Source organism: Mustela lutreola, chromosome 8 (assembly GCF_030435805.1).
Source record: "Mustela lutreola isolate mMusLut2 chromosome 8, mMusLut2.pri, whole genome shotgun sequence".
Classification (NCBI taxonomy): domain Eukaryota; kingdom Metazoa; phylum Chordata; class Mammalia; order Carnivora; family Mustelidae; genus Mustela; species Mustela lutreola.
In genome coordinates this window covers 106,306,722-106,334,263 of record NC_081297.1, presented here as the reverse complement: position 1 = coordinate 106,334,263, position 27,542 = coordinate 106,306,722, and the positions used below count along the sequence as shown (strand labels likewise).

General features: G+C 36.3%; 1 protein-coding gene across 1 annotated transcript in view; it reads right to left on the bottom strand.

Moving 5' to 3' along the window:
- Positions 1–27,542, bottom strand: part of TRHDE (thyrotropin releasing hormone degrading enzyme) — a 381,409-nt gene that overhangs the window by 245,291 nt on the left and 108,576 nt on the right. The window contains exon 3 of the mRNA XM_059186345.1: positions 26,819–26,945. Coding sequence (XP_059042328.1) covers positions 26,819–26,945 — 127 coding nt within the window. The remainder of the gene's footprint in view (positions 1–26,818; positions 26,946–27,542) is intronic.

Genomic DNA, 27,542 nt, shown 5'->3' with positions numbered 1-27,542 from the left:
ATGATTTAGAATAGAAGGAGAAAGAAAAAGCTTTCCAAACAAAAGTTAGGGATTCATGACCACCAAAGCAACCTTACAAGAAATGTTAAAGGGGGGGGCACTGGGGTGGCTCGGTGGGTTAAGCCACTGCCTTCAGCTCAGGTCATGATCTCAGAGTCCTGGGATTAAGCTCCACCTCGGGCTCTCTGCTCAGCAGGGAGCCTGCTTCCCTCTCTCTCTCTGCCTGCCTCTCCGTCTACTTGTGATCTCTCTCTGTCAAATAAATAAATAAAATATTTTTAAAAAGAAAAAAGAAAAGAAACGTTAAAGGGGACTCCAAGTTGGAAAAGAAAGACCATAAGTAGCAATAAGAAAAGTAGGAAGCACAAAACCAGTAAATACAGGTATATTTGCAAAAATCAGTCAAGGAATCCACAAAATAAAAGGATGTAAAGTATGACACTATATACCTAAAACATGGGAGGGAGAGGAGTAAAGAATGGATTCAAACCTAAATGACCATCAACTTATTATAAATTGCTATATGCATAGAATGCTTAGTATAGATGAAAAAGCATTTATCATGCAAAGGGAAGTAAAAAGAAAGTTAGGATATCAATTCTCAGACAAAATAGATTTTAAAATAAAGACTTTCTATAATTTGGCCATTGATAATGCTGCTATAAACATTGATGTGCTTATATCCCTTTGACTGATGAATGGACAAAAATGATATAGTATATATATGCAATGGAATATTATTCAAGCATGAAAAATAATGAAATTTTGACATTTGTAATGACATGGCTAGAGCTGGAGACAATTACGCTAAGCAAAATATGTCAGAGAAAGAGAAATACCATATGATTTTACTCATATATAGAATTTGGGAGATGAAACAAATGAACATGGCAGGGCAGAGAGACACATAAACAATAAAACACACTTAACTATCAAGAACAAACTGAGAGTTTCTGGAGAGGAGGTGAGCAGGGGGACGGGTTAAATGGGTGATGGGTATTAAAGACAGCACTGGTTGTGATGGCACAGGGGTTGTATGTAAGTGATAAATCACTTATAAGTGATAAATTCTACACTTGAAACTAATATTACACTGTATGTTAACTAACTAGAATTAAAATAAAAACTTGAAACTAAAACTAAACTAAAATAATAAAATAAAGATGAACAAAAGACAAAGAAGGGCACTATATAATCATAAAGGGGACAATTAAACAAGAAGATATAACAATTGTAAATATGTACTCAACACAGGAGCATCCAAATACATAAAACAGCTAATAACAAAGATTAAGGAAGTAATCAATAATAATAAAGTAATAGTAGGGGACTTTAACAGCCCATTTACGTCAATGCATAGACCATCCAAACAGAAAATCAACAAGGAAACAGTGGCTTTGAAAGACACATTGACCAGATGGATTTAACAGAGCTATTCACAACATTCCATCCTAAAACAGCAAAATAAAGGTTCTTTTCAAGTGCACATGAAACATTCTCCAGAATAGATCATATATTAGTCCATAAATCAATTCTTGGCAAATTGAAAAGATCAAAGTCATACTATGCATCTTTTTAAAACACTATGAAACTAGAAATCAACTACCAAAAAAAAAAAAAAAATCTGGAAAGAACACATGTACAAGGAGCTTAAAGGAGGTTAAATAACAAGCTTCTATACAATGAATGGGTCAACCAAGAAATCAAAGAGGAAATCAAAAAGTACACAGAAACAAATGAAAATGAAAACACAATGGTCTAAAATCTTTGGGATGTAGCAAAACCTATTCTAAGAGGAAGTTTACAGCATACAGGCCTTCCTCAAGAAGCAAGAAAAATCTCAAACAACCTACTATCATACCTAAAGGAGTTAGAAAAAGAAGAACAAACAAAACCGAAACCTGTAGAAGGAAGGAAATAATAAAAATTAAAGTGGAAATAAAAAATAGGAACATAAAAAATAATAGAACAAATTAATGAAGCCAAGAGCTGGTTCTTGGAAATGATCAACAAAACTGACAGACTCAGGAAAAGAGTGGGGGGAGTCAGAGGGAGAGAGAGAAGACTCAAATAAACAAAATCAGAAATGAAAGAGGAGAAATAACCAATATCGCAGAATACACAGAACCATAAGAGAATAATATACGTCAACAAATTGGACAACCTAGAAGAAATGGATAATTCCTAGAAACATATAATCTCCCAAACCTGAATCAGGAAGAAACAGAAAATTTGAACAGACCAATAACCAGCAAAGAAATTGAATCAGTAATCAAAACACACCCAACAAACAAAAGTCCAGGACTAGATGACTTTACAGGAGAACTCTACCATTTAAAGAAGAGTTAATATCTATTCTTCTCAACCTGTTCTAAAAAAACAGAAAGGAGGAAAAGCTTCCAAATTCATTCTATGAAGCCAGCATTACCCTGATATCAAAACCAGATAAAACACTTAAAAAAAAGAGAACTACAGGCCAGTATCTCTGATGAACATAGGATCCAAAACTCTTCAACATAATAAAATCAAACCAAATCCAATAATACTTCACTCACCATAAAAATCGCTCACCACAATCAAGAAGGATTTATTCCTGAGATACAAGGGTGGTCCAATATTTATAAATCAACCTTTGTGCTACATTACATAAACAAGAAAAAGAATGAAAACCATGAGATCATTTCAATAGATGCAGAGAAAGCATTTGACAAAATACAACATCCATTCATGATGAAAGCCCCAACAAAGTAGGTAAAGAAGCATACCTCAACATAATAAAGGCCATACATGAAAAACCCATAGCTAACATCATACTCAATGGTGAAAACTGAGAGCTTTTTCCCTAAGATCAGGAATAAGACAATACTGTTAACATTCACCACTTTTATTCAACATAATACTGGAAGTCCTGCCTGCAGCACTCAGACAAGAAAAAGAAATAAAAGGCATCCAAATTCAAGGAAGAAGTAAAACTTTCATTATTTGCAGATGACATAATTCTATATATAGAAACCCTAAAGACTCATAAAAAGAAAACTACTAAAACTGATAAATGGATTCAGTAAGGTTGCAAAATACAAAAACAATGTACAGAAATTCGTTACACTAATAATGAAATAGCAGAAAGAATTTAAGAAAATAATCCCATTTACAATTGCATCAAAAATAATGAGATATCTAAGAATAATCTTAACCAAGGAGGTGAAAAGACCTGTTACTCTGAAAACTATAAAACACTGGTGAAAGCAATTTAAGACAATATGAAGAAATGGAAAGATATACCATGCTCATGGATTGGAAGAACAAATATTGTTAAAATGTCCATACTACCCAAAGCAATCTACAGATTTATTGAGATCAACAGCATTTTTTTACACAACTAGAACAAGTAATCCTCATATTTGAATGGGACCACAAAAGATACCAAATTGCCAAAACAATCTTTTTATTTTATTTTATTTATTTATTTGACAGAGATCACAAGCAGGCAGAGAGGCAGGCAGAGAGAGAGAGGAGGAAGCAGGCTCCCTGCCAAGCAGAGAGCCTGATGCGGGGCTCGATCCCAGGACCCTGAGATCATGACCTGAGCCAAAGGCAGAGGCTTTAACCCACTGAGTCCCCCAGGCACCCCGCCAAAGCAATCTTGAAAAAGAAGAACAAAACTAGAAATATCATAATACCAGATTTCAAGATATACTGCAGAGTTGTGGTAATCAAAACAGTATTGTACAGGCACAAGAATAGACATGTAGGTCAATGGAGCAGAGTAAGGAGTCCAGAAATAAACCCTTCAACAAAGGAGGCAAGAATACGCAATGCAGGGGGAAAAAAAAATCTCTTCAACAAAAGGTGTTGGGAAAACTGGATGAAACTGTACATTTTCTTACACCATATACAAAAAATAAACTCAAAATGGATCAAGGACCTAAATGTAAGAATAGAAACCAAAAAAGTTTTAGGAGAGAGCATAGGCAGTAATTTTTTTGACATTGGCCATAGCAACATTTTTCTAGGTGTGTCTCCCGAGGCAAGAGAAATTAAAGCAAAAATAAACTACTGGGACTACATTAAAAAAAAAAAAAAAAAAAAAAAAAAAAAAAAAAAAAAAAAAACTTCTGCACACAGCAAAAGAAACAGTCATTAAAACTTAAACACAACATACCAAATGGGAGAAGATATATGCAAATGATACATCCAAAAAGGGTTAGTATCCAAAAATATAAAGAACTTATACCACTCAACCCCCCAAAAAGAAATAATCCAATTTAAAAATAGGCAGAATATCAGAATAGACATTTCTCTAAAGATGACAGACACCTGAAAAGATGCTCAAAATCAATCATCATCAGGAAAATGCAAACCAAAAACACAATGAGGTATCACCTTGTACCCATCAGAATGACTTAAATCAAAAACATAAGAAATAATAAGAGATGGTGAGGATGTGGAAAAAATGAAGCACTTATGCACCATTGATGGGAATGCAGCCATCATGGAAAATAGTATTGAAGTTCACAAAAAAATTAAAATAAAATTACCATATGATACAGAACTCCACAATTGTGTATTTATCCAAGGAATATGAAAACACTAGTTTAAAAAGGTATACACACATTTAAAAAGATACACTCATTTTAAAATAATGTTTATTGCAGCATTATTTAGTATAGTCAAGATATATAAGCAACTTAAGTATCCATCCATAAATGGATGATTAAAAAGATGTGATAAACACACACACACATGCACCCACATGCACATGTGCATACCTGGAATATTACGCATCCATGAAAAAGAATGAAATCTTACCACTTGCAACAACATGGATGGATCTAAAGAGTATAATGCTAAGTGAAATAAGTCTGTCAAAGAAAGACAAATACCATATTATTTCACTCACATGTTGAATTTAGGAAACAAAACAAATGAAAAAAATAGACAAACCATGAAACAGACTCTTAACTATAGAAAACAAACTGATACCAGATGGGAGGCAGGTGGAGGTAAAGTATGTGAAGGGGATAGGTGAAATAGGTAAAGGGGATTGAGAGTACACTTATCACAAGTGGCACGGGGTGATGTATGGAATTGTTAAGTCACTATATTGTACACCTGAAATTAATATAACACTATATGTTAACTATACTGGAATTAACATTTTTAAAAGGTGGTATTATGCATATTTTTTAAAGGGGATACAATGGCTGAGTAGGACCTTCCCAAAATATTTTATCTTAAAAAAATTGCCTAAATCTTCTCAGCAGGTTACCTTAACTGAATACAAACTCTAATAATTCAAGAGATAAACTGTTTTAGTCCATTAATGTACTCACTTTCTAGTTGATAATTACTTTCCTCAAGCAAAGAAGACATAAGAGAGCATTATTCAACCTTCAAATTATTTCAGTAATCATAGTCTCCCTAATTAAGAAAAATTATTTTCTTAACAGGATACAATATACAGTGAAGTATGTGATTTAACTTTTTTTCTCAACAGGATACAATATACAGTGAAATATGTAATTCAACTAAACATATGTAATTTATAATTCAGTCCTGAAAAGGCCTATTTAAAATTGCCTATCTATGCTAGGGATGTGATTTACTCAAGTTGCTCATAAATGTATGGTAATATCTTGAAAGGCATTTCTACCAGTATCTGTACAAAGTCCTTACTCTCCCAAGGTTTGAGAATATGCAATACACATTAAATAGAAGCTCTGTAGGTGCATAGCTGCTGATGTGCATAACAAACATGTTTAGCCTGAGAGTTTTTGGCAGTATATGAAATCTGATTTTGCTTACAGCCCTGTTAAATAAATGTATGTGCAGTCTAAGATGTATCTCTCTTTTGAAGAAAAGAATTAGTCATAGTAATAGCAGTAATGCGAATGCCTAGTTTTCTACACTTACAGGGCCAAAAACCAGGAAATGCTGTTTATACCACTAAACTTGAATGCTTTACAAAATACTTTCTGCTGCAGTGTCTTTTAAGTGAATTTTCGCCATTTAAAATGATGCATTTTACTAATACATTAGAAGACACACTTGTTTAATTGAAAAGAATTTAACACACTTTCATAGGTATCTAATCTACATAGATCAAATAAGGCTGACTCAAAAGGCTTGATACACAACTGTCAATATCCAAGACAAAATGAAAATGACAAGTAGTAAGATCCCCATTTATTAGATTAAGAAACTGAGGTCCAGAGAGATTTTTGCCTAAGATTAAACAGTGAGTTAGTGGCAGAGTGGGAAATTAAAACTGAAATCATTGCACTCCATTTTCTCCCTTGATAGCCTATTCATCTACATTTTAAAATAGACCACAGACAATTGAGATACAGAAGCAATAAAGAACCTAGAAATCTGTCAGTCATTTATCATTAAAAGTTTACTCTTAAAAAAAAAAAAGGTAGTCTGCTTCTTAGAGTCATAAGAATGACTACACTTTAATAAAGAATAAGGAGAAAAGAAGACTTTTAATTATACTTGTGCAGGAATTATCTAACACCCAGTGAAAGTGGGTTATTTTCATCACGTATATGTCTCATCAATTACAAACTAGGTTTGAACTTTCTGCATGTGAACTTCAGCTTTTTCAAAAAACTACTTGTTTTTCATTATAAAAAAAACTTTCTTGGTGGAAAATATAAGTCACAACATTGACATTTATGTTCTCATGTGAATAATATAATTAATAAATCATCCCTATTTCCTACACTTTACTAAACAACAAAAAATTATCAAGTTTCACATCAGATCATCCCAGAAATTGGAAACTGACTCAAGTGCAATGGTTTCCTAATATGAATGAGATATTTTTCTCTCAAAAATTCAATTTCATGATCTAATGTTAGGAGATTCTCCTAAACCGCTGTGCAAAGATTTTTCTAACACTGGCCTTCTGTAGTGCTTGGAGTTTAACGTATCTATTAATTTGGAAACATCTCAAGCTTAGACTAATAAAAATATTTCTATCACAGACATTAAGTATGTAATACTTGTTAGCACAACATGAAGAAAGGGTAGAGTGAGGGATACCCTATCAATCCCCCATCCCCTTTAACAAGACAGGTTCTGCTTACACTTTTCTGTCTATAATGGGAATCCACATGAGATTTAAATGTTTTAAATTGGGTTCTGCTGACTTAAAATAATTGAAAAAGTTGTCCGTATCTATACAAGGAAAAAAAATAGTGAACCAGGGATGATTCAGAATAAAACACTGATATTTCAATAATTCACTTATCCAATGAATATTTACTAGGCATCTACTACTTTTCAGTCATTGAGAAACCATATATAATTAATGAGATAAAATTCCTCCCTTCATATAACTCCCAGCTGAGTAACAAGACACCGTTGTGTAAATGGCAAAATACATAACAAATGGCGCACAAGTGCTGTAAGAAAAATGAAAAAGGACGAGGAGATGAGTTCTAAAGAGTAGTTACTTTTGGTAACTTCACCAGAGAATGCTTGTCTGTGTCTCCACAGGGGGCAGCATTTGAACATATTCCCAAAATACAACTCTAGTGAAAAACATTTCAGACTGGGGGATCATAAAATTGAGTTTTTGAGGGGGAACGAGAGTGGTATAATTAAATAAGCGTATAAATTTGTATTATTAGAGAGGAGTGATATCAAAGTCAAGGGTTGGTTCCGTCAGAAACATAACTGGAGGTCAGATCGTGGAGGACCTCCCCTGCTGATGTGAGAACTTGTTCTAAATGTTTTGGAAAGCAATGGAGGGAGAGATTGATATAATGTCATTTACATTTTTCAAAGCTCACTCTTGATTGCTGTTTGGACAACAGAATTGGGTGGCAGGGAAAGCTGCAAGAGAGTAATTTGAAGGCTGTGTCAGTAATCCAGGAGGAAGAAGAAGGTGATATGGTATAGAGAGTAGCAGTAGAATTAGTGAGGCCTAAGAAAATACAGGATACACTTTGAAGATAGAAGCCTACAGGACTTGCTGGAGGATCACATAAAGGATGCACAGGAAAGAAGAATCAAAGCTGACTGGTTGACGTTTTGCCTAAACCTTCTGGTGACTTGAGCTGCATTTACTAAAATAAAGATGGAAGAAGGAGAAAACTTCATGGGAAAACAAGACATCTGAGTTTGGGTGTTTACATCTGCCTATTTGGCATCTGAAATATCAGTAAGATGGAGCTCACAGAATATCAGAGATGAAGACATAAATATCTGAGATTAGCAAACATAAGTTTCCAAGGCCATCGACTGGATGCAATCAACAAGGAGACACCAAGCAGAGAAAAAAGAGGGAGCAAAGATTCCATTCTTGTATTGGGAAATATGGAGACATGGAGAAAATGAGAATTCAATAAAGGAGTCTGAGAAATCCTAGCCAGTAAAGTAAGAAGAAAGTAGGGTAACATTCGAGAAGCTAAGAAAAGAAACTGTTGAAGGAGCGAGGGGCAAGAGGGAAAGAGAATCCCCAACCAGAATCCTCAACCTGCTGCAGGGCTCAATCCCAGGACCCCAAGATCATAACCTGAGCCAAAAACCATGGATTTTAACAGACTGAGCCATCCAGGCACTCTGAGAGGGTAATTTTAAGAGCAATATTTTAGAGCAGGTTTAAGATCAAGACCATCTGTGGAAGAGCTGGCCTCATACAGATTTGTAGAAAAATCCATCCTACCAGGAGGGAAGGCAAGGCATATGGGTAGAGATGCAGATGAATCAAGAAGGAAATTCACTTCTGAATGCTTTTTCTTTTCTTTTTTTAAATGAAATAAGTGCACATATTATGCGCACAGACTGAGGAAGGGAAGGGTGTCTTGGAGATTTGAGGAGAGGGAAGATGTGGGGTCATTGTCCTGGAGAAGGAGAGAACAAAAGGACAACAGAAATATAGTATGAGTGCTGCACAGCATAGGGGCTCACTTAACTCTGGGGTCATAAATTTAAAGGGAATGCCATGATCCAGGCAAGGCAGGCACAGGACAGACATAGAGCAGGGCTGTGGACACTCTGGAGAAGAGAGAATGAAGAGAGAATGATGGAAAGAGGGGCAGCAAGGGACAAGACTGAACGGTAACTACCGTCATGCCTCCTATCATCTATCCTGGGTGAAATGGGATCTGGGAGATGAGAGGAGGAACGGCTGTGAAAATGTGTAGAATTTATGGGCAGGGCATGATGCATTGTTGGAACAGAAGTGGAAGAGCAAAACTGGGAAGGTAGGATGCTGCAAACAAGGACTGGAATGCTTGAAATGATGACATGTCCTAGGTGGTACAGGCATTGGAAAAGGCAATGTCCAGGGTATGACCACAGACTGGATGGAGAGAATGAAAAAGACTTCTGAATTAGGCAACTGGACTTAAATTTCAGATCTGTAGATCTAATAATAAGAGATATTATTTTTACTAATACAATGCTTCTCAAAGTCCTAAATTCACTAAGCCGCATGCCTAGACCGCTACAGCTCTGGTTCAGAACATGGGCCACAGGAAGGAAACTGGTCCTCACATTGCAAAGGTTACTCCTGAGAAGTGCAGGGGGGACAAGGCAAGAGTGGGGAGGGGAGTGCATAACAAACAGTCAATCTCAGAGAACACAAAACATGTTTCAGAATCTGTCACATTTTTAAACCTAGCAAATAGTAAAATTGAGGATCTGTTCCTACAGTGTCAGATTTCGTGTATCTGTTGTCAAACATATCAGTCACTGAAGATACGAGATGAAAAAAAAACTACAAATAAATGATCACAAAGAAGAAAATACACTGATCCTCATTCTCAGATGGAAGTTGATTTATTTTGATAGATACAATGCTGTGTTACAGTTGATGTGTGTGTGTGTGGTTTTATTTTTTATTTTTTGTACTGAGCCTAGAGAGTGAATCTTACGATGCTCAGATCAGATGGTAAATGTGTCACACATATCACAAAGATGTTACTACAAATTTCATTAAAGTATTGAACTTACTATTAGGAAGTCCCTTTTGTCTTCAAAAATATAGCAGAATCAAAAAAATATAGCAGAATCTAGATTAATATATCAATACAGTTCTCATGCATTTGCTTTTTTCAGTGCTTCCCTGGGAGAGAATGAATGGGTTGGAATTGCAATTAGTAATTCACCCGACTCACACGAACATGCTCAGGTGTACATTACTTATTAGTGCACTGAGGGTGGTAAAAGTGTAAGAAATACTAGTTTAGGCAATTAATTGGGAATGTTCAGATGAACGATTTTCAGGCCTATCTTAGTGTACTTAATTGAAATTTGTTAACAGTCACCAGTGTCTAATAAATGGGGGCAAGACAACACTTTCTGAGCTCTCAAATTCTCAACACTGAAAAACGTGACTAACAACCAGGTTAACAGGTAGATTCTGAAAATGCCACTTTCAACAGGATTTACAGGAGCCATGTGTATTTATGACGTGAATTTTATGAATTTTATGCCTCTCATCTCCCAAAACAGCTCTTACTTTTCTTAGGTACAACAAACTGCCTAAGAAAAAACTGTACAAAAAATAAAGTCATAATCAGATTTGATTATTGGCCTTCCATAATAGATGACCAAGACTATTCAATTCTACACCATCATAATCCCAGGCATCCAAGACATCTCTCATCATCTTGAGTCTTTGCCACATTTCTATGTGTGCATTCCCTAATCTTCAAATCCACATCTGCTCCACACATTTTCATCCTACCCTTCTACATTCTTAACTTCTTTCCTAAATGTTTTGTTTACTTCTTAGCCCTAACCAAATCTTGAGTATATTTTGAAGGACACCTATTCGCCTGTGGCTCTCTCAAGTCGGGGTGAGTTTTCTTTCATACCCTACAACGCACAAGCCTGTAGGGTATGTTGAAATCCACTTGTTGTTGAAATCCACTTAAATGTTAAAAAGCTTCTCTACCACCTCCCTAAAATCCCAGCTAAACTGATTTGATGCAAGTGAATTATGCTGTCTCCTGCCTCATCTTGACTGAATTTACCTGGTATTGCCGTCTTCCAGGTAAATTTCATTAAGCAATGTCTCACTGAAGATCCTGAAACACTGACTTTCTTTCTACCACTCTTCTGCCATCTTTGTTGGTTGTTTCAATGTCCATATTGATAACCCCTCAAAATCTTTAAGAGGCTTTGTTCTCCTGGTTCTAGTGATCTTTCCCATTGACCCACCCAATTCATGTTCATAGCCTGAACATTGCCTTTTCCAATGCCTGTACCACCTGGGACATGTCATCATTTCAAGCATTCCAGTCCTTGTTTGCAGCATCCTACCTTCCCAGTTTTGCTCTTCCGCTTCTGTTCCAACAATGCATCATGCCCTGCCCATAAATTCTACACATTTTCACAGCCGTTCCTCCTCTCATCTCCCAGATCCCATTTCACCCAGGATAGATGATAGGAGGCATGACGGTAGTTACCATTCAGTCTTGTCCCTTGCTGCTATCTTCAACTCCTTTGCCCCTCTTTCCATCATTCTCTCTTCTCCAGAGTGTCCACAGCCCTGCTCTATGTCTGTCCTGTGCCTGCCTTGCCTGGATCATGGCATTCCCTTTAAATTTATGACCCCAGAGTTAAGTGAGCCCTTATGCTGTGCAGCACTCATACTATATTTCTGTTGTCCTTTTGTTCTCTCCTTCTCCAGGACAATGACCCCACATCTTCCCTCTCCTCAAATCTTCAGCATGCTTTTCCTTCCTCAATCCCAGCCATTTCTCTATACTATCTCGCTTCTTAATTTGGAACATTATTAGAGGTTGTAGAGAAAAACAGGCATGCTAATCCTGACCAAAAAAGTCAAAGTTTCCAAATGTTATTCATTTAACTTGTAAATGGGAAATAAATTATATGGTATTCAGCATAACAGTCTTCATGTGACTATGTAATATGGAATATGAATATGTAATATATAAAATGTGAATATGTAATTAGGTATATAAATTAATTATATACAATATATATAGTTTTAAATTTATATATTAATAAATTGGTATAGTATGTAAATACATTAATAATTAAATACTAATGTAAATTCTATTAATGAGTATATTCTGCATGTACTTATGAGTAAATGGATGCCTTTAAGAACAACATATACTAATTATTTTGAATGTACTGATTCAGTTTGATTCTTAAACATTTATAAAAATGTAGGAAAAATAAATCCCTAATAAGGGTCTCTTGGTTTGAGAGATTTGTAATTTTTGTATTGTTGAACTGAAGAGGTTATCTAGTAGTGCAGGACTCAGCAGACTATAGCCTATGGGCCAAATCTGGCCAACCGTCTGTTTCTATAAATGAAATTTTATTGGAACATAGCCACATTCATTCATTTATATGTTGTCTATGGCACTTTGCTATTATGGCAGAGTTTAAAAGTTGCTTCTGAGATGGTATGATTCACAAAGCTCAAAATGTTTTCTTTCTGACCCTTTACAAAGAAAGTTTGCTGAACACTATGATATTGATTATGGAGACTTCTTTAAATGATTAAAATTCTTTCTAATCACAGCTCTTTTCTCAGTACAGATGAGAGGGCAGGGTGAGGCAAAGTAACAGATATTTAAGAAGGTTAATCAATAATTTCTTCTTAAATGATCAAACTAATTCAGCAAAATAGAAGTGTTATCGGAAGACCTGAATAATTCAAGTGGGTGCTAGGATCTTTATTTGACCCATGTTTTCATTGGCACCCTAACACAAACATAAGCAAACAGTATTGAAAATTACCTATAGGATTATAACTCAGCTTGGGCTGCCATAACAAAATATCAAAGACTGGGTGGCTTAAACAACAGAAATTAGTTTTATCATAGTTCTGGAAGCTAGAAATATAAAGTCATGTTGCCAGCCTGGTCAGGTTCTGGTGGGAGCTTTCTTTCTAGATTGAGGATAGCTGTCATGATCTCACATGAAAAAAACAGAGCAAAGAGAGATCTCTCTTTTCTCTTTATTATAAAGTCCTAATCCTATCAGATTAGGACCATTCTTATGACCTCCAAATTACCTCTTAATTACCTCTGTTCTCCAAGGATGTTCACATAAAGGGTTAAAGCTTCAACATATGAATTTGAAAGAGATACAATTCAGCTCATAGTGATGGGTGTAACAGATTTCTGATACAGACATGAAATGCTGGTTTTGTACACTAGAGAAATTTCGCTTCTCAAGTTTCATACTGTGTACCAGCTGACTTTACTAATATTAATAAAAATTGACAGGCTATATCTCAATATACTTAAGAAGCTAAATGGTCCTAAATATTATCAACCTAACAATTATTTTACAACTTAGTGAATATTTTTCAGTCTGTAAAATAAAAAGAAATGCTAAACAAGCTAAAAGCTTAAAAGCATCTTATTCTATAGTGTTGAAGACACACTCAAGTCATTCATGAGTTATTTCCCATACAAAGACAGAATGCATAAAGAAAAAAAAAATGAAGCCAATAAAGAATAAATCTAAGTTACAAAGCATTAAAATTCCTCCAACTGAAAAATGGCATATGGGACTCACCCTCTCTTTTAAAATTACCCTTTAAAAAGCTTCAGAAATGCCCTAAAGGCTTCATTTACAACTACCATATTGGATTCGCTCTGTTTGTGTATTGCAACCTCCCTGACAGGCTAAGGTTTGTTTTACACTTCAGTCTGTTTTACATTTCAAAGTCCATAAGCAGCAGCATCAAAATTCTCACAGACAGTAATGAAAGATCTGAACACTAAAAGGTGGACCAGTAGCACATTTTCCATCTGACATCTCCACAAGTTTTTGTTTGAGTCCTGGATCCCCCAATGTCATAGTGAATAGAGACACAATTTTTAAAATTGAAAAAAAAAAATAGCTTATTTTCCAATAATAATTCAAACTCAAAATATTAACATCATGTTATATTAGCTAGAGTTTTTTCCTAAGGTTCTCTTTTCTTGTAAAGATCTGTCAATATCCATCCACGTTGAATTTTATATGGTCTGATGGATTTGATGAGGACACTTCTTCCTCCATTAGACAACAGAGTAAAAAAAAATACACCCTCCTCATCTTACAACAGTCCATCTACTTTCCACCCTATGAAATTCTAAGTGGGTATTCCTTGGTTTACACCAAGGAGTTTTATTACCCTCCATTATCTGATAAGATCAAAGGACCTTAATGCCAAAGGTAAATATGCCCTGATCAGGATTACCACTTAAAGTTCCTAACCCTTCGAAATGATCATCAATTAGGAAGTAATCACTGCATATGTTTACAATGGAATCATTTGAAAAGTTCTGAATTGGATAAAGAACATCATCACAAATACAATGGAACAACGGAAAGGAAAAAATGTATTTTGACTATTTCCATCTTATTGAGCATCTTGCCTTAATTGACTTTTAGATGCTTTAACCTTAATTTACATAACTATCCCTCAGTTTCAGCTTCCTGAAATGAAGCTATTCTGAAAAACCTTCTGATCTCAATATAAGCTATTTTAGCTCTAAAGTTTATGGGAATGGTCACCTTTCTTTTAAAACTGCCTGATTGTCAATGCTTCTGTCAGCAGTAATCCTAAGCCTAGACTTTAATGAAATGTTCCTCCCTTTCTCTAGGGCTTTGGATTGCTATTTGGCTATAATTAACTCCAGACTGACCAGTGAAGCCAGTGAAAGAAGTAACTCACTCCCAGAAAAGGATTATTACAGACATTATTTTGTTCTAAGTATAGCTGCTCTGTCTAGAAAATACAAATTATTTATCTTGCTATGTTAATTTCAAATAACCAAGAAAGAGAGAAAGGGGCATAGAAAGATTGCTCCCTTTCACTATAGCTACATAGGAAAGTAAGCCACAGGGGAAAAAATGAAAGCTCATAGTTTTTCAAGCTTGTCATAATCTTCTAAACTCTAGCTGAGAGGAACTGACATCAAACCTTCATTTGAAATCCTATTGTAATGTAGTAAATCCTGTTGAATCTCCTTTCAAAAAATATACCAAAATCTGCTCACTTCTCACCATCTCCACTGTCACCACCCTGGTCCATTGGAACATTATTTCTCAGATTAATGCAGTAGCTTATCTCTGCTTTGGCCTTGCCCAAGGCCTTGCCTCTCCCCTCTCCCCCACCCTTCCACCAACAATCTGTTGTACATGAGGCAGCCAATGTGATCCCTTAAAAATGGAAGCCAGGTCAGGGACACCTGGGTGGTATAGTCAGTCAATTAAGCATCTGACTCTTGGGTTTTGGCTCAGGTGGTGATCTCAGGGTTGTGAGATGAAGCCCTCTGTCAGGTTCCATGTTCAGCGTGAAGTCTGCTTGAGACGTTCCCTTTGCCCCTCCCACTCATGCTTGCTGTCTCTCAAAAATAAATAAAAAATTTTAAAATTAAAAAAAAAATGTAAGCCATGCCAGATCATGCCTGTTATGGACTGAACTGTATCCCCTCTAAATTCATATGTTGAAGCCTTAACTCCCCACCTGATGGTATTTGGAGACTGGGCCTTCAGAAGTGAGATAATTACATGTAGATGAGGTCATGAGAGCAGGGGTCTTCATGATGAAATAATGCCCTTACAAGAAGGAACACCAGAGAGTTTGTTCTCTCTCCTGCTGTGTGAAAGCACACAAAATGATGGCTATCTGCAAGCAAGGAAGAGAGTTCTCACCAGAACAGGTACCCTGATCTCAGATTTCCAGCCTCCAGAATGGTGAGAAAATAAATTTGGTATGTTTAAACCAACCACTCTACGGTATTTTGTTACGGCAGCCTGAGCAGACTAAAGAAATGCCTCCAATCAAAATAAAAGTGCATACCTTTCAATGGCTAACCAATAAGTTTCTTCACAACCTGGCTCCACTTTTTCGCAGACTTCATCTCCTGTCAACCACAGTCTCACCTGCTTCACTCCAGGCACACGGGTCTCCTTGCTGTTTCTTCAAAAAGTCAGACACCCTCCTCCTCAGGGCACCCTCACTCTTTCAGATTTTGAATCAAGTGTCGCCATTTCAGCAAGGCATTCCCTGACCATTCACCCTATTTAAAGCAGCCCACTAATATTTCTGACACTTTCTTCTCTGCCTTATTTTCTCCATAGCAGTTATCACTTTTTAATACTATATATTTTTGTGTTGTTTGCCTCTCTCCTTTAAAGCCCAGTGAGGAAAGGATTGTTGTCTCTTGTTAACTGCTGATTTCTCCAGTACCTAATAGAACAGTGCCCAATACATAGTAGACAGTAAACAATGTTGTCAAATTCATGAATAAATGTTGTTTTCATCTCAGTGAACAGTAAGAGGGAAAAGAACTGATAGACAATTAGATAGTCATTTCATTTTTAGATTGCAAAATCACTCCAGGTGCAAAGTATAGCTTCTTCTTTTTTTTTTTTTTAAGAGGCCTTTCTTTCTTTCTTTCTTTCTTTCTTTCTTTCTTAAGATTTTTTTTTTATTTATTTATTTGACAGAGTTCACAGTAGACAGATAGGCAGGCAGAGAGAGAGAGAGAGGGAAGCAGGCTCCCTGCTGAGCAGAGATCCCGATGAGGGACTCGATCCCAGGATCCTGAGATCATGACCTGAGCCGAAGGCAGCGGCTTAACCCACTGAGCCACCCAGGCGCCCGCAAAGTATAGCTTCTTAATAGCCTCCTTCCCTCTAGGAGTGCCATGATAACAAACCAAAAGTTTAATACTTCTTCTAGATATCAACTCACCCATTTTCCACCAAAAACTTTCTTTACATGAATCCTTAATGAAAAAGTAACTATAGCTATAGCTAACTCATCTTTCACTCCTTCCACTTAGATTTACAAAAGAAAAAAAAAAAAGAAAGAAAGAAAGAAAGAAAAAATAATAATTTCCTTAGAAGGTTGTAAGATATATTACCATATTTTTTTTGTTTATGTTACTGAAAAAAAAAAAGCATATTTTATTTGATTCACAAAGCAGCCAAAGCTTGGCCTTCTCTCCAATGTGGTGAAGATGGTTTAAAAAGGAAGAAATTGGCAATTGCTCATTCAGTCAACTAGAATTTATTAAGTGTCTACCTTGGGTCAGGCATTGTTCTAGGAAAAAGAATAGAGCAGTGAACAGACAAAAATGTCTGCTCTCACGGAGCTTACATTTGGGGTAGGGATCGCAGGTACTTGGAAGCAGATAACAAAAGATAAATCTATGCTAAGGGAGACAATAAAAAGTGCTATGAAGAAAAGTGAATCAGAGAAATGAGATAAGAAATAATCAATAAGCTTGCATTTTTAAATAGAAGGGTCAAAGAAGCCCTACTGTAAAAGGTGGTATTTCAGCTATGCATATCTGAAGGAAAGGTGTTCTAGGCTTCAAGAGAAACAAGTGTAAAGGCCCAAAACTGGTGCATGCTTGGTATGGTAGAGAAAGAGCAAGGAAGGGACTGCCACTGAAACACAGAGAATGAGTAGGAGAGAAGTAGAGGATAGGTTAGAGTAGCAGCATGTGGCCAGATCCTCAGGGGTCTTGGAGGACAATGGAAGAGTTATGGATTCTCTTCTGTTACCAATAAGAAGCCATTGGAATGTTTGAGCAGGAGAGCAACATCATCAGACAAGTCCAACATCCTTCATAAGAACATAGTAAATTCAAATATCTCATGTTCTCACATCACTTGAACTTCACAATTCATTTTGGTTGGATTCTTGACACAAGCAAGAAAGCATGGAAGCTAGAATGAGAGTAGTAACTGTGGAAATAGTGAGAAGCAGTCAGATTCTGGACATAGGTAGAATATGAAACCAAAAAGATGTGTTGATGGTTTGGTCATTTAACAAGAGAAAATGATTATAGTTCCAATCTTTATTGAAACAACTTTTGAAGGAACAAAGCTGCCCTTCCCTAAAATGGGAGAGGCTATGAAGATAGTGGTGTAAGATCTGGAGCTCCAATTTGAACATATGAAGTTGAGATATTCATGAGGCATCCAAATGTAGATGTCAGATAGTCAGGAGAATGAAGAAGTTTGGAATGGAGAAGAGAACCAGGCTGGATCTGTACATTTGGAAATCATCAGTATCAATACATGGTATTTAAAGCCATGAGGCTAGATGAGGTCACCAGCAATGGAAAGAGCGAAAGGAAAAGGTCCAATACCTGAGCCCCAAGATACTCTAATATGAATTAGCGCAAGAGTTCGGGAAGAGAGAAGAAAACAAACTTTGAAAGAATGTCCAGTGAGTTGGTGGGGGGGCGGGAAATCAGGAGATGTGTTTTCCAGGGAGACAAGAGAAAAATGTGTTTCAAGGGACTGGAGAGAATAACCGTCAGAGGCTGCTGACAACTCACGAGGAGGACTGAGAATTGGCCATTGGATTTAGCAATGTGGCGGCATAATTGAATTTGACGAGAATAGTTTTAGTACAGTGTTGGGGCGAAAGGCTGATGTAGAGGGCATTCAAGAGACAAAGGAAAGAGAGAAATTGGAGTCAGTACAGATAGACAACACTTTCAAACAATTCAGCTGTAAAAGGAAAGAAAGAATGGTGTAGTAGCTGGAGAGAGTGTGCATGTGTGTGGTTAAGTTGAGAGAAACAGCACTGTATCTTTAATGTTGGTGGGGAAAGAGCCAACAGAGAAAACTGAAGATTCAGGAGTGAGAAGGGAAAACTGATGAAGTGATACCCTTGAGCAGGTGAGAGATAATGGAATCAAGTGCAAAAAGGAGGAGGTTCCAAAGATGGAGCAACATAGCTTAACTTGTAATAGGAAAGAATACAGAATATATGGCACAGGCCTAGGCAATGATGACATATAAAAAAACTGGAAGGAGTTCTTTCCTAACTTAATGGCCAGGTTGTAAGGGCCAGCTATCTCTGTTGGAAAATGTGCAACAATGCCTTGGAGGTCTCTTTATAAATATGTTCTGACTAAATTAAGCACTTTCTAAAATTGCATTTATTTTCGGGATAAGCGATCTTACACAAACCCTGATTAAAATCAGTGAAAATATACTTAGGAGTAAATTCAAAGCTGTGAAAGTTTGAAATTCTTAAAAAAGGAAGGTAGTATGCAAGCTGAACATGGAACAATACTGGGTAACTGACAAAACATACAAAACATCTCTTCAACTAGATCTTAATCTCCTAGTGGAAGAGGCAATTTATTATAATTCCTGAGTACCATGTACATATTAACTATTCAATAAGTGCTTCCTGAATTAATTAGTTAATTTCAGTTCTATGGTCGGTTTTGTTGCGTTAAATTCTCCACTCACTCGTGGTTTGCTAGTTTACAGCAGTAATAATCTCATGCATCATTCCCACAACATGCATTGTTTCATTGATTTCTTTCTTCTTTACTGTTCTGCTTGTTTCCCTTTCTTTTTTTTTGGCATTAGTGATTAAATATCATAAACACTGAGTATCATATATATGTTTTTGTTTGTTAGTATAGTCTTGGAAGTGTATAGTATGTAATAGCTGCAAAATAGCTTAACAAGAACAGTTAAGTGGTCATATTATGGAATAATTAATGAAGGGGAAAATGCCTTGTTAAATTGTGTTAAAATAACTGTAATATATTGAAGTAACTGTGTCCATTTTAATAGGATTTGGTGTTGTTTTACTACGAATGATGGTTAGAGTGGGGGTTAGGAATATATAAAAAATATTATCCTTTGAGAGAAACAATAGCTGCTCTTTTGGTTTATGAGAAAATCACCATATGAGGGTTTTTTAAAAATGAATTACCTTTATAAAATAGGGAGAGACTGTATTTATTTGCTTCCAAAGAGGGGAGAGAGGATAGTCACTTAAGGAAACTCATTTCTCTACACTACCTAGTAACCCAGAAGACAAAGTACTTCCTCAGCTGCTCCCTTAACAATGCACTAGAATGTTAATCCACAGGGAGAGCCTTACATTAGTTTCCACTAAAAAACCATAGAATTAAACAGATGCAGTATAACTCCAAATATTTTTAGGAATTCTGGTTGAAAAAAGCATCTTGAGAGTAAAATTATGTTATACATAATTAGACCAGCCTATATAAAGAAACTCTAGAGATTTTATTTTTAAAAGCAGTATTACTTGAGTCAATAAATACATACATAGTACTCCATGTTTACCTAAACAAAAGCAAGGTTAAAAAAAAAAGTCCAACTTTTTTTAAAAAATGAAGTCTCAAATAATAACTGAGGTATAAGATGTAATACTAAGATGGAAATAGGATTATATAATTATCATTTCAAATTAGAAACAACAAATATATCCACTACTTACAGAAAATAGATACAGGGCACATGGGTGGCTCAATTGGTTAAGCGTCCAACTCCTGTTGTTTTTTGTTTTGTTTTGTTTTTAGAGATTTTATTTATTTCTTTGACAGAGAGAAAGAGACACAGGGAACACAAGCAGGGAGAGTGGAAGAGGGAGAAGCAGACTCTGCAGAGCAGGGAGCCTGATGCAGGGTTGGTTGGCAGGACCCTGGGATCATGACCTGAGCCAAAGGCAGATGCTTAACCCACTGAGCCACCTTAAGCGTCCAGCTCTTGATTTTGGCTGAGGTCATGATCTCAAGGTGGGGGGAATCGAGCCCCACTTTGGGCTCCGCACTTAGTGCCGAGTCTGCTTGTCTTTCTCCCTTTGCTCTTCCCACCCGCGCCAGGCTCAATCTCTCTCTCTCTCTCTCTCACACACACAAATAAATAAAATTTTTAAAATAATAAAAAATAAAGAAAAAAATACATAACCACAGAGAGGGAAATACTTAGCAGCCACTACTAATATTTTATGAAGGAAATATCTCCAAAGCTTTACTACTTGCAGACAACCCACTGTCATCATCATCATCACCGTCATCACCACCACTACAATAAAAAAATGAATGTATCCATGACAGCTTAAAATGCAATCATTCAAGCGAGGCTCTCCTATTCGTGAACTTCAATAAGGCCTTTTATCCCACAAGTTATCCCATAACTTATTCTATTATTAAAAAATAGACTATCAACATGATACATAAAGCCCAATGTATCCATGGGCTTTCCCTAGTGCACAAATCTCAAAAGACTTCTCCCCCTCCAATTAAATGTATTTCTTTTTTCAGGACTCAAAGATAAAGCTTCTTTTTATGTGCATTTCATGCCTATAGCATTGTGCAACGATCCCACATTTCTTAACTTAACATGGTACTATATTTTTGCTCTACAAAATTTCAGTGTTTGATTGTATTCCTTATTGTGTGAGACTCTAATCCATTAATTTTAGTAAATACTGTATTTTCTCTTCAACAAAACCACAATCTCCTTGAGGCTAGAAATTCTTGTTACAAAATACCTGTGGCTCTTTCTACAATCACAGCACTGTGCCAAGTAGATAATGAATTCTTCAAAAAAGCACAGTACAGTGAAAAGAAGCAATCAAGCAAACTCCTTTACAAAACTTATTGATTTACAAATTACAAAATGGGAGCAAAAGGAAACTAAAAACTATCTGCCATAGTTAATTGAAATATAAATAGGATGAATAATAAAATACTCTAACACAAATCTGAGTCACTTTACCTGCCACCTAATTAACTTATAAAGCAGCTATGATGAGGAAAACATTTAAAATATTCAAATGCAGAGTGGGGGATGGATAAAATAAAAGATGGGAATTAGGGGTGCCTGGGTGGCTCAGTGGGTTAAAGCCACTGCCTTAGGCTCAGGTCATGATCTCAGGGTCCTAGAATCCAGCCCTGAACAGGGCTCTCTGCTCAGCAAGGAGCCTGCTTTCCCCTCTCTCTGCCTGCCTCTCTGCCTGCTTGTGATCTCTGTCTGTCAAATAAATAAATAAATTATTTAAAAAAGAAAAAAATGGGAATTAAGGAGTGCATCTGTCAGGATGACCACTGGGGGATGTATGAGAGTGTTGAATCACTATATTGTACACTAAAAACTAATATAACATTGTATGTTAACTATACTGGAATTGAAATTAAAAAATGAAATAGAATATTCAAATATATCTTCTACTAGTTGATGACATTGTGAGTTATAAAACATGTGCTTCTTTAATTTTAATGTGTCCTCACATTTTCTACAAGGACCATATATTACTTTTAACATCAAATGAAATTAACAAAAATAGCTATTACATTATTCCTCCAGCAATCAGATTATCTAGATTATTAAAGTAGTCCATATTTAATCCTCAGAATTCTCAACATTTCTGGGGTCTGTTTCAGCAGAATCTCAAGGCTCTGGAGCTAGACAGCATGGGCTTGAATTATAAATCCACTAATTCCTACTATCTGAACTGAGTACATTATGTAGTCACTCAGTCCCCAAATTTCCTCACATGTAAAATGAGAAAGTAACAGGTACTACCTCAAAAGGTTGTGAAAAAAAGAGTAAATGGGTTAGAACGAACAAAGTCATTAAGAGTAGCCCATATTTTGTAAATACAAACCCATTCACTTTTGTAGCTCTGGTCAATGTTTTTGAGATAAGAAGAAAGATAACTTAATTCTTTATACATCTACAATAACCTTGTTTTAAAGTAAACTTCCATACCTCTGAAAATTCTTGGGAAAATAGGGCACACAGTTATAGAATGTCTTCCTGTATTGTCTCCTCTAGAGTCTATACCTTTCATTATAACCTAACACCAATAAAGAGGAAATCTCTACAAACCCCATACAAATAAGTTTTAATTACCTAATTCAGAGACTTTAAAAACGAATTATCATACAGTGTACACTGGCTGCCTATTTGGGCTTAAAATATTAAAGGGATGTCTTTTTGCAAAAAGGAGAATAAATTACTGTCCTAACAGCAAGTATGAGAATTCCTCTTAGGAACCATTCTGATAAACCACTTCGAGCGGAAACTCAAATCCTTAGAGATGAGCCAGCATGAGATGATGCCACAGTAGAGGAAGTTAAACAATTCAGCATTAGAAATGAAAAAGAACTTAGCGACAGAGAAGCTGTTGCAGAATTTATGACAGAACAGCAAAGTGACTTTTAAGGAAAGAAAGACCCAACATTACATTTTATGAGTTTGTGTGGTTTCATTTTGGGTTTTGCAACATAACACCCCAGCATTCACACATGCACACATCACCTCCCACACATCAGTAGTAGCAGGTTAACGGGAGAGAGTTTTCTTACTTGTTTGGTTTTTGGTTTTCTAATGCAAATCAAAGAAATGCAAGATCCATGTCTCCCTTGACATGGTTTTGGACAGGAACAGATCTGAAAGCTACCAGTTCACAGAAACACCTCTTATCCAGAGGTGAGCAGTATTAGATAGAATGAATACAAATATTTCTCTCTTTCTCCTCTATTCCCAGAGGAATATTCTCCATGGGGAATTTTCAGAAGTGCCAATCTATCAACTAAACTCACTGACTCTAGTCACTGTATCTCCTCCCAGTCTCACCCCCATTTATTCCTGAATACATTCATTAGGACTTTGACCTGAAACTGCTCTTGTCAAGGTCCCTAATGAGGTTCACCTGGCTAGGTTCAATAAATAGTCAATTCTCAGTCTCCATCCAACTTGACTTCCCACAATTTACCATCTGCTTATTTTTGAAATTCTTCACTCGATGCCCAGAAGTACTGTGGATACCTGTTTTCTTAGTGCATCAACCAGTTGCTCCTTCTCCATAGCCTTTACTGGCTCTTAACGTCCTTAACCTCTGAATATTGGATCAGTCCCTCCTTGTTTCTATTCTCTTTTCTATTTGCTCTCACAGCCCTGGCAAGTCCATCCAACCACATAGCTTTCTATATCATCATACACTGTCAAATGGATATCTCTAGCCAGATTATTCACCCAAACCTCGTATCTATAAATTCAACTACCTATTTAAATTCCTTTCGCACATCAAGGTGCTACTTAAATGTTTAACAGACACATCAGTATCAAAAATCATCTCCTTCCACAATCATTCTGTCTCAGTAAAAGGCAATTCCATCTTTCTCATTCTCAAGCCAAATACAAAGACTTGGAGCTGTCCTTGGTACCTGTCTCTCATCCCTCATTCTGATCATCGGCAAATATTTTTGTCTCTGAGATACATATCAAGATTTGGACCATTTCCAACCACCTCACTGTTAACATCTTAATCTAAGCAACCATCATATTTTGCCTGAATTTTGTTGGAGCCTCTTAAATGTTTTTCATGGTCTGGCCTTTCCCCTTCATCAGGGTCTCTCAACCTCAGCACTACTGACACTGGGAGCTAGTCTTGTAAAGGCTGAGCTCAAAAGTGACCAATAGCTTTCCATCTCACCCAGGGAAAAAAAAAGAAAAAAAAAAAGGGAAAAGGAAGAGGAAAAGAAAAAAGAAAGAAAAAAAAAAAAAAAAAGCCAGAGCCCTTACCATGGCCTGATGACTCTACATGATAGATTACCCACCCCTTTACTCCTTCTTAGACCTCATCTCCTTTCTCACCCATTTACTCACCCTGTTCTAGTCATACTTGCCTAGTTGCCTCCTTGTGTTCCTCAAATATACCAAGTTTCCATCTCTAAGTCTGGGTACTTGTTACCTTTGCCTATATACCTATATCCTTGTCCCACGGTCGCCATTTGGCTTGCTCCTTCACACTGCCTTGGGTTCTTTGCTCAAAAGTTGGCTTCCAAATGAAGCCCCAGAAAGAAAGGAATTTTTGACTTTTTTATTCATTGTTGTAATCCCATCACACAGAAAAGTGCCCATGGTGGGGACACTCAATAGGGCATATTTAATAAATGAGGGAAGGAAGAAAGAGGAAGGGAAAGAAGAAAGGAGGAGTGGAAGCAAAGATAGAAGGGGGGAGGAAGAGAGGATAGACTAGGTCTTGGAAACCACTGTAGGTAGATTTGAAGGCTTCAAGGCAGATGCAGCTGACATCTAGGATACACATACAAGCACCATTAAGAAAGACTGATTGGTTTCCACTAAACTTATTTAATCATTACATACAACAGAAACTAAGGATTTGTCAAAATGCTTCTGTGTTTAGGAATTTTATGTAGGGAGTATTTAGAAAACATACTCATAAGTCCATTAATATGTAGAACTAAATATCTATAGATATATAAAATAAGTAGAACTTAAAAAAGGGATTTTATAAAGTGCCATGGGCTGTGGTAATTCCCCTAGTTACCTACAAAGGAGTGTGCTGGGGTAAGTCAAATCATTCAATTATATACACCGTAAGGAGCTTAAATAGTAATAGTAACAGTGAACAAAGCTCTTTTCTACTAGGTGAAAGCCTGCATGGTTCAATTGTGAGTGAAAGAGAGGAACAGAAATGCTTCCTGCTGCAAGCTGACAGTTACATCGAACCCCCTGAAGTTATAAATTGAGTTCCTCTACTAATTACTGGTCTGAAGGGGACAAAGATCCACATTTTATTTTTCTTGCTGAACTTGCAACATAAGCACTTGTGAATTTTACATTAGGGTCAAGCTGGGAAGTTCCCAGCTGGTTTTACCTGGAGTAGAGAACAGTGTCACCTCCCATGCAAATGAGGTCAGAGAGTCCTTCCTGCCTTGGGTGCCTACCAGGGAGATTTCAGTGTAACAGATTCTAACAGGGAAGTTGATACAGGGGGGAGAAAGAGAAAGAAGGAAAGAAGACAGAACAAAACTAAACTAAATATAGATCCTATGTGAAATACAATTTTGTTTAGAAATTTGAAATAAAATTGTATGCATTCTAAGAGCACATATTTCAAAAAGACCTCAGAATTCTGTAATATCATTCCTTAAAATTGTATGCCACACCCATTTTGGTAACAATATCAACTATTCTACTTACTTTCTAAGCTACTCATTGTAAGACCAATAAAGCTACACAGCAGGCAGTTACTTTAATAAAATAGGCCCAGTTCTCCTGAGAGAGGAACCTGTTGTTCAAATACCAACACTTTTGATCAGGTAAGCACTTTATTCTCGCCAATGAGCGATCACTTTTATGTGTGTGCTGATGAAAAATGTTCTTGGGAAGGAAAAATATTGGGGAGGGGGGAAGGAACAAAAGACTGCTGTGATGTACTATTTCAAAACGGGTTTTCTGAAAAGGAAAAATAACTTCAGTGTTTTCTAATGGGTACATGTACCCTTTCTAACTTCCTGGAAATTCATTGTTCACTCCCTTGCAAAAGCAGGAGCTTCACTCAGATTAGGATAATAAAATTCATTTATTCATTCAACAAACAACTATTGAACATACTGTCTTTGTAAAAGGAAGAAAAGTCAAAGTATTCATGATGAACATAATCTCCATTGTACAATTTCCCTTCTCTTTTGTTTTTATTCTACTTGCTACAACTGTACTGAAACATGACCACACAAAAATAAATGTGAGGGATAACTAATATATTGTGGTCCAAGATCTGAGAATTAGGAAAGAGAAAATAATGAGTGTCTTCTCAGTGTAAAACATGAAAGAGTTCTGGGAGGCATCAAGACTTTGCTTGAAATCCCAGTTCCACCACTTACTGGCTATCTGAATGAAGGAAAGATTCCCTGGATATCAAGTCCCTTGAGTGGAAAATGTTCTAACAGTACCTATCCATCTAGTACTTGAGGATTAAATGAGATGTTAGCAAGCACCCCTCCAGAGCACAAACTCAATGAATTATAGCTACCTGAGTTATCTTTTGGAAACCTAAACTTACATAATGCCTTTCTTAATTCCTACGAGGAATTCTTGGCAAGATTTAAGAAGCTTAAGCTTTATTTTATCTCTTCAGAAGAAATTATTTTTCATGTTCATCTTCTCTAAAAATATAATTCTTGGAATTTTCATGTGTCAAATAAATGCATGAAGACAAATTTCTACCTTCAAGGATCCCTTCCAGTAAAATAATCAAGAAAATACTTACCTAGTTTTGGCAAGGAGTAGGGCACTTTAAAGTAGTCTTCATAAAATTCTATTAATCTCTTTGTTATATGGAGAGCATAGTCCCCAGATCCTCTTCTGATAGCATCGGGTCTTGCATATAATCGTACCTAATTAAAAATATATATAAAAGTTACTTTAGCCTTTTGGTATTCAAATTTTATCTTCCCTGCATATTATGAATCTACAAAAATCACTGTGAATACTACAAAAATTAAACAGTATTCCTATTCATATATCAAAGCATGCTGTGGCAGAAAGAACCAAACTTGAACAATTAAAGTAACCAAGTGGAGCAAGTCACAATTTCCTCGCTTTACAAGATGACATAGAGAAGATTTATACACCTTGCATCAAAATAAATATTCAAGTTATCATTTACATGTGCTTGCTAGAGATATGAAGGTATGGTGGATTAGTATAATGGTTCCCTAACTATGCTCTAAGTAGGCAGGATATGGTGGCTCCACAGGAGAGAAAATCCATGGTTTGTTAAAGGCACATTGCATCAGTTTTGTAAGTATTACTAGACTGAACAAAATATAATTTATTCTTCCTTCTTTTCTTTGGAACCAAATGTCCTAATTCCCAATATGCAAAGTAGGAATAGCAAACTTTTTCCATACATAAATGACTGCCATTCTGGAAGTCTGGCTACAGCTGCTCCCAGCTTCAAAACCAGCTGAAGTATTTCATATTTCTAATAC